This window comes from Hydra vulgaris, chromosome 08, assembly GCF_038396675.1.
Source record: "Hydra vulgaris chromosome 08, alternate assembly HydraT2T_AEP".
Taxonomy (NCBI): Eukaryota; Metazoa; Cnidaria; class Hydrozoa; order Anthoathecata; family Hydridae; genus Hydra; species Hydra vulgaris.
Window position 1 is genome coordinate 6,915,607 of NC_088927.1, and position 6,522 is coordinate 6,922,128.

The 6,522-nt window shown below is 28.4% G+C and overlaps 1 protein-coding gene across 3 annotated transcripts; it reads left to right on the top strand.

Annotated features, from left to right (window-relative positions):
- Positions 1-236: 236 nt before the first annotated feature.
- Positions 237-2,921, top strand: LOC136083578 (uncharacterized). 3 transcript variants are annotated; one of them, XR_010639914.1, is made up of 6 exons: positions 237-377; positions 568-1,582; positions 1,814-2,004; positions 2,129-2,389; positions 2,498-2,569; positions 2,731-2,920. XR_010639914.1 is itself a non-coding variant. In XM_065802987.1 (2 exons), the coding sequence occupies exons 1-2, from the start codon at positions 251-253 to the stop codon at positions 1,563-1,565; spliced, it is 1,125 nt and encodes a 374-aa protein (XP_065659059.1). In that variant the 5' UTR covers positions 237-250; the 3' UTR covers positions 1,566-1,739. The 3 variants fall into 3 exon arrangements, 1 of the variants encoding a protein (XP_065659059.1); XR_010639915.1 differs by lacking the exon at positions 1,814-2,004 and having other exon boundaries at positions 2,731-2,921; XM_065802987.1 differs by lacking the exons at positions 1,814-2,004; positions 2,129-2,389; positions 2,498-2,569; positions 2,731-2,920 and having other exon boundaries at positions 568-1,739.
- The last annotated feature ends 3,601 nt before the right edge of the window (positions 2,922-6,522 follow it).

The following is a 6,522-nucleotide window of genomic DNA, read 5'->3' on the forward strand; positions in this document are numbered from 1 at the left end:
CCAGCTCATTTAAATATTGGCTGTAGAAATGGACATGTACTGCATATATTTGCAACTAACAACGATTCATATAAAGTAACTGTAGAACTAATCGGTAAGTATTTTAACATCAAAATTTGTATAAGTCAGATTCAGCAACTAGTTAGAACATCGAAAGTCTTTGTAAACCATTTTTCACGAAATTCGAAACCATTTGTTGACATCTGCAACATGCTCTTTGCTACCGCGCAATAGAGGCAACAGACTACATATGCTTTTTCACACATGTGGTATTTTGATCCATCATTATGCCATATTGAAGATATTTCTGTGTTCTGGCTTGGCGTTATGCGGAGGACTGCGAAATAGTTTATTTCAAGACTTTACATCTGAAACAGGTATCTTTTTTCTTTTTTATACCTGTTCAGTTCATTTGATAAAGTGCTACACAATATTATAGGCTATAGAATTAACTACAAATATAGTTACAAATACAAATTACAAATAGATACTTGCAAGATTAACGGGGAGTAAAGACTATTATAAACAAAGATTATTCTTTGTTACTAATTAACTTTTTCACCTTAGGTATCCGTGAGTTGTGTGTTTTAGCTTTAATTGGAAAGCTACTTTCTGGTCCTTGGATGACAAAATTTTATATTGCACCAGGTACGGGACTTGACTACATATCTGGCATTCAGGTAGTAAAAGATGTTCGGAACACTCTTATTGAGAGCAGCAAGAATCCTTTATCTCTACTTAAACGAAAAACTGATTTCTTTGGTAATGATATTGAAGATGTAGTTTTTGATTCAATAATCAGCTTTTGCCCAGTAACTGATGAAATGAGTAAAGCATTAGCTGACTGCCTTAATGCAGTTATTAGCGTCATTGACAGGCAGTATAAGCGGCAATTTGAAATGAGTTCTAATGATCACCTTAAAGACCAGACTAAGTCAGCTAGGCTTCACAACATTGATTCAGAAGAACTTATGGGTATGTTTAGCGCTGCAAAGCACAAAGCTCCAAATGCCACTCTTTGTTTTCTTTCTTCAAAACTTCGTGCTTGCAAAAATAAAACAACTGCTCTGCTATGCAAAAAGCCAAATGATATTCAAAACAAGTTGATATTATGGGCTATCTCTAATGCCAGAAAAAAGCGGTTTACAAATATGCAATGTCATAATGACCTGAAGTTAGAATTGATAAAACGAATAGCAGATAAAATTCAGAAAAAAGAAAACAAAGAACGCAGAAATGTAGAAAAAATATTAAAAAATTGCATGCCTGATCAGGTAAAAGAAATGTTTCCTGACCTAGAAAATAATGAGGCCTCAGATATTGAAGAAATTCTTATTGGAGCTTCTATTGGAAGAAGTATTTGCCACATGTGGTTCGATAATGCCACTAACACCCAGGATGTATATTACGGCAGAATTGTTGGCATTAAAAAGAAAAAAAGTGATGTATATATAGTTTCTTATTGGAAACCAAAAGAGAATGAAGATGATGATGGTGTTGAGTATGATGTGAGCAAATATCAACTTTCTGCAGACATAATAAGTGGTGATATGGTGATAACATAATAGAAATGTGTAATAAGGTATATGTTATTTTAAATAATAGTATGTCTTATAAACTTGCATTAACAGATATTATTTACAGATAGTAGGTTAATCTTTGTTTTTTATAATAAATTTTACAGTGCCTAATGTATATCATATTCTCTACCCTCCCCTTTTTTTAAGATAATGAAAAGATTTATTATTATTTAATTTCTTTTTATGTATACATATATGTATATACATATATGTATATAGAAATGTAATTTTAGGTAGTCGGTTAGTTACCGATATCCAACAACCAGGGTTGACCTGGTTGCAACGAGCTATGGGAAACCAAAGCTCATTTACTATTTGACATAAGCAAATTGCCTGGCTCATGACAATTAATGTTAATCATAATGATGGCTATACATTGTTTCTACCCAGAAAGACAGACTTTTGCTTGCATGGATTGAGAGATGTAAGTGTTTAATTACAATAAATCAGTACACTCTAGGCAAATGGCATATGCCATTACCAGATAGTTACGCTAACACATAACTTTCTTTTCATTATAACTTATAATCAAATCTATTATATTTCAGGTTAAAAAGTATTGAAGGGTCTACTTCTATCGAATTTTCTGTTTGGTAATGGAAAATGTGTTGTGTATCAGGAGTTAAGTGATTTTGAGTTTTTTTTTAAGTTAGGAAATCATTCTTATCTTCTCTAATTTATAATGGGTTTTTCAGTTATTGTGCTAAATATCTAATATAATTTCTTTTATTGCAAGGTTTTAACTATGATGGCAGCTTGCTACTGTAGATGTTTATCTTAAAGACCTCAAGATTATATTTATTAATTCAGTAATAACAGTTACATGTTAATTTATTATACATTAGTTAATTGTTCGCCTTAATTTTTTTTTTTAATTTTATATATCTGATATATTTTATCTTATCTATCATTGCAAGGTTACGCAACATGATGAAAACCACACGATTGCTTCGATGGATGTTGATCTTTTTCATATCAAGATTAAACCGGTTCATATTTTTTTAGAGATTGATTATGTTTATTAATGCAATAATAACAGTTATATGTTTATTTATTATCCGCGCCATAAGGCATCCTTATTTATTATCCGCGACATAAAGCATCATAAATAGGTATGGCGATTTTAATTTAGGGGTTTACTTTATTTTAGATATCATTGGATGTGGTTTCCTTTGCGTACTAAAGAATCGATTCTTTCTAGCTATGGATGTCACAGTTTTGTTTGCTTCAAAAACTAGGCTTTCTTCAAAGCCACAATTCTGTTAAAAACATTATTAAGCAAAAAAGAAAATAATTATTATACTCTAAATTTTTTGTTAAAGAAGTATGTTTTTAAAAAAATTATTTTTATTTGTTGCGGTTTCTTGGAATTTATATATAGTTAGATAGATATAAGGACTACTGAAGAGAAAATGAAGGAGAGCCGTGGTGGACGTGTCCCCTTCTCCCCCATTGTTTAGATGGATATATTTTTGTAGGTTTTTAGTTGAACTATATGGTGTTTTATGATTATTTTTTTGTACTCCGGCCCCTACTGAAATATCACGCCATTTCCGATGTTATATATATATATATATATATATATATATATATATATATATATATATATATATATATCTTTCATTGAAAATCATTAGTAACGATAAAAATAAGGCGAAAACGCTAAGGCTTTTAATGTATTTAAAGATCACCTATATGCATTTAAACATACGCTATAGAAATCCTATCCTTGGTGCATATTTAATAAAATAAATATATATACCCTTAACCATAAAAATATATATATATATATATATATATATATATTGCAAAAAAACGCGATATTTTTTTATGCATATTTTATAAAATTTTGTTATAAATTTTACTATTACGTTTTAATCATTAAAAATATTTTGTTACTTAAATTCAAAACTTTTTTAATTACGTTTTTTAATCGTTTTGCACATTTTACTATGCAAAATTAAGCGCAAATTAACAATGATTCTATTACAAAGCTGCCGTTAGCCGAACGCGAGTTTTATACGTAAGTTGCATTTTTCTTAAGCAATGCTTCATAAAAAATAATGTTACTTAAAAGAGCATAACTTTTTTTGTAATGATTCTTTTTTCATAAATTTTTCACCATTTTATTACAAATTTAAAGCTCTTTCGAACCATATATAAAACTTGAATAAATAAATGGTTTGAAATTTTTACACACGTACCTAAAAATACACTTTTACAAAAAAATTAAATTTAACCAAAGACCAAAAAATTGTCAAGTATAAAGAAAGTTATAATAATAACAGAGAAAAATTTTTTTTAAATTTGTACGGTTAGAAATTCTCAAAATTTATTTCAAAAAAAATAAACAAATCACTCAATGCTACAAATAAAATTTTTTAGCCAAAATGCAAATTCAAACACTTAAAAAATTTTTTTTAGTGTATCTATTTATTTACTAATACAAAAAAGGCATTTATTTATTGATTAAGATCAGTAATATGGTTGCAACGCTAATTTTTACAAAAATAAACTAAAAATAACAGTTGATATATAAAAAAGATTATGTAGCTAAGAACCGCAGCCATTTTAAAATCTCTGAAATTTCTTAAATCTTCTGGCACATGCGCACCTAAACATAACGGATCATCGGCTAAAAATTCAGACAACAGAAAAAAAACCGTGGTTGAAAACTTTAAAATATTCTTTCTTTAAAAAATAAATGCAAATGTAAAAATATTTTTTATTTAAAATATGAAGGAAAAAAAATATATACGCCCCCCTACCTCACAAATATTAAAATCATGTATTTAAATGGGTAGGGCTGACCATTTCTATCATCTTTTGCAATAAAACAAAACATAATCGAAAAACAGATATATCAGGCTACAAAAATAACCTTTAACATATCTTTAAAATATTTGTAAGTGACCCTGCCCCCCTTATTATTTACAAAAATAATAAATTTTCTAATTTTCGGACTGCTGGGAGCGACCATAGGGTACCCATAAAAAAATTACTTTTTTTAATACACATTTCAAAGGGAACCAGAAAAATTTTTATGGTATTTTTTTATTGACTTTGGTGTTTTATTTAGTATTAATTTTTTTATATTTATTTAGTATTAATTTTTTTAATGTAATTTAACGAAAGAAGTTTATTCCTTGTTTTATGCCCCACCCTAATATATATATATATATATATATATATATATATATATATATATATATATATATATATATATATATATATATATATATATATATATATATAATTGATTTTTTGACGAGATTAAATAAAAATAACTACATGATTTTTACTACTAAAAGTTTCATGCGTTTAGCAATCATCAGCTAAAAAATACATTGTTTTTTTCGTTAAAAAATAAACTCAATAAACATCGTGGTGTTTAAAAACAATTATAAAACTATAACTATTTGCGAGCGTGGTTTGGTTTTTTAATCTTTGGGCTCGTGGTTGTCAAGAAAGAACTTGTTTTCGTGACGGCACTTTGAAATAATTTCTGTTTTTTAATTATTTTTTATTTAATAATTTTTGCGTACCTTTGTATGATATTATGCAAAGTTTTTCATGAAGGCAAAGCCAACATTTTTTTGTTACGTTGCTGTAGGCGGGGACTTGTTTAATTATTGACCAAGTTAATTTTGGTGTTATTTTTAAGTTTTCTTTTATCTGCCTAATATACTTTGAAAGGGTGGTTGAATTTTTCAATTTCGTATTTGTGAATGAGTGTTTGAGGTTAGCCCATCTTTTCTTCCATTCACCTTCTGCTAGGCCAATATATACTTTTTCTGGGTGTTAGGGGGGGATGCTATACATTTATAAATAACATTAGAGGCTCTACATTTTCCTATTATAGGGCAGTTTTCTTTCTTTATGCAATTGCAGGATGGGTATTCTTTTGGTCTTTCTGAACTAATTTTCTTGTTGTGGCTTTTTATTATACTTTCGATATTTTTGGTGCAGCTGTAACTCAATTTGATGGTGTTTCGATTGAATAGTTTACTTAGGGGGTGGGATGTTGGAAAGTGTTTGTCGATTAAGTTTAGGAAGATTGTCCGACATTGGTAGAGACGCTTTAACTGTAAGGGGGGTGAAACCGTATTATATTTCTTTTTCTTGTCTTTTTTTCTCTTTTTTGGGGGTTATACTTTAAATTAAAATTAGTGAAGCCATTTCTTCTTAGTTCATCTTCGTATTCTGGTATAGATAAATTAAATGTATAGCATCCCCCCCTAACACCCAGAAAAAGTATATATTGGCCTAGCAGAAGGTGAATGGAAGAAAAGATGGGCTAACCTCAAACACTCATTCACAAATACGAAATTGAAAAATTCAACCACCCTTTCAAAGTATATTAGGCAGATAAAAGAAAACTTAAAAATAACACCAAAATTAACTTGGTCAATAATTAAACAAGTCCCCGCCTACAGCAACGTAACAAAAAAATGTTGGCTTTGCCTTCATGAAAAACTTTGCATAATATCATACAAAGGTACGCAAAAATTATTAAATAAAAAATAATTAAAAAACAGAAATTATTTCAAAGTGCCGTCACGAAAACAAGTTCTTTCTTGACAACCACGAGCCCAAAGATTAAAAAACCAAACCACGCTCGCAAATAGTTATAGTTTTATAATTGTTTTTAAACACCACGATGTTTATTGAGTTTATTTTTTAACGAAAAAAACAATGTATTTTTTAGCTGATGATTGCTAAACGCATGAAACTTTTAGTAGTAAAAATCATGTAGTTATTTTTATTTAATCTCGTCAAAAAATCAATTATATATATATATATATATATATATGTTCCAGGTAACAAAAGAGAAACTGTTCAAACTAAGATGAGTAAAATATATTTATTATTTAAATTTTGACAAATATATAAAAAAATTTTAAATATTTGTCAAAACTTGATTCTTGTTGGTACGGAGATT

Excerpts from the sequence above, each read along its gene's own strand:
- LOC136083578 (XM_065802987.1), top strand. The coding sequence starts at position 251 with ATGCTTTTTCACACATGTGGTATTTTGATCCATCATTATGCCATATTG. Across the intron at positions 378-567 it reads AGACTTTACATCTGAAACAG|GTATCCGTGAGTTGTGTGTT; the intron begins GTATCTTTTTTC and ends TTTTCACCTTAG.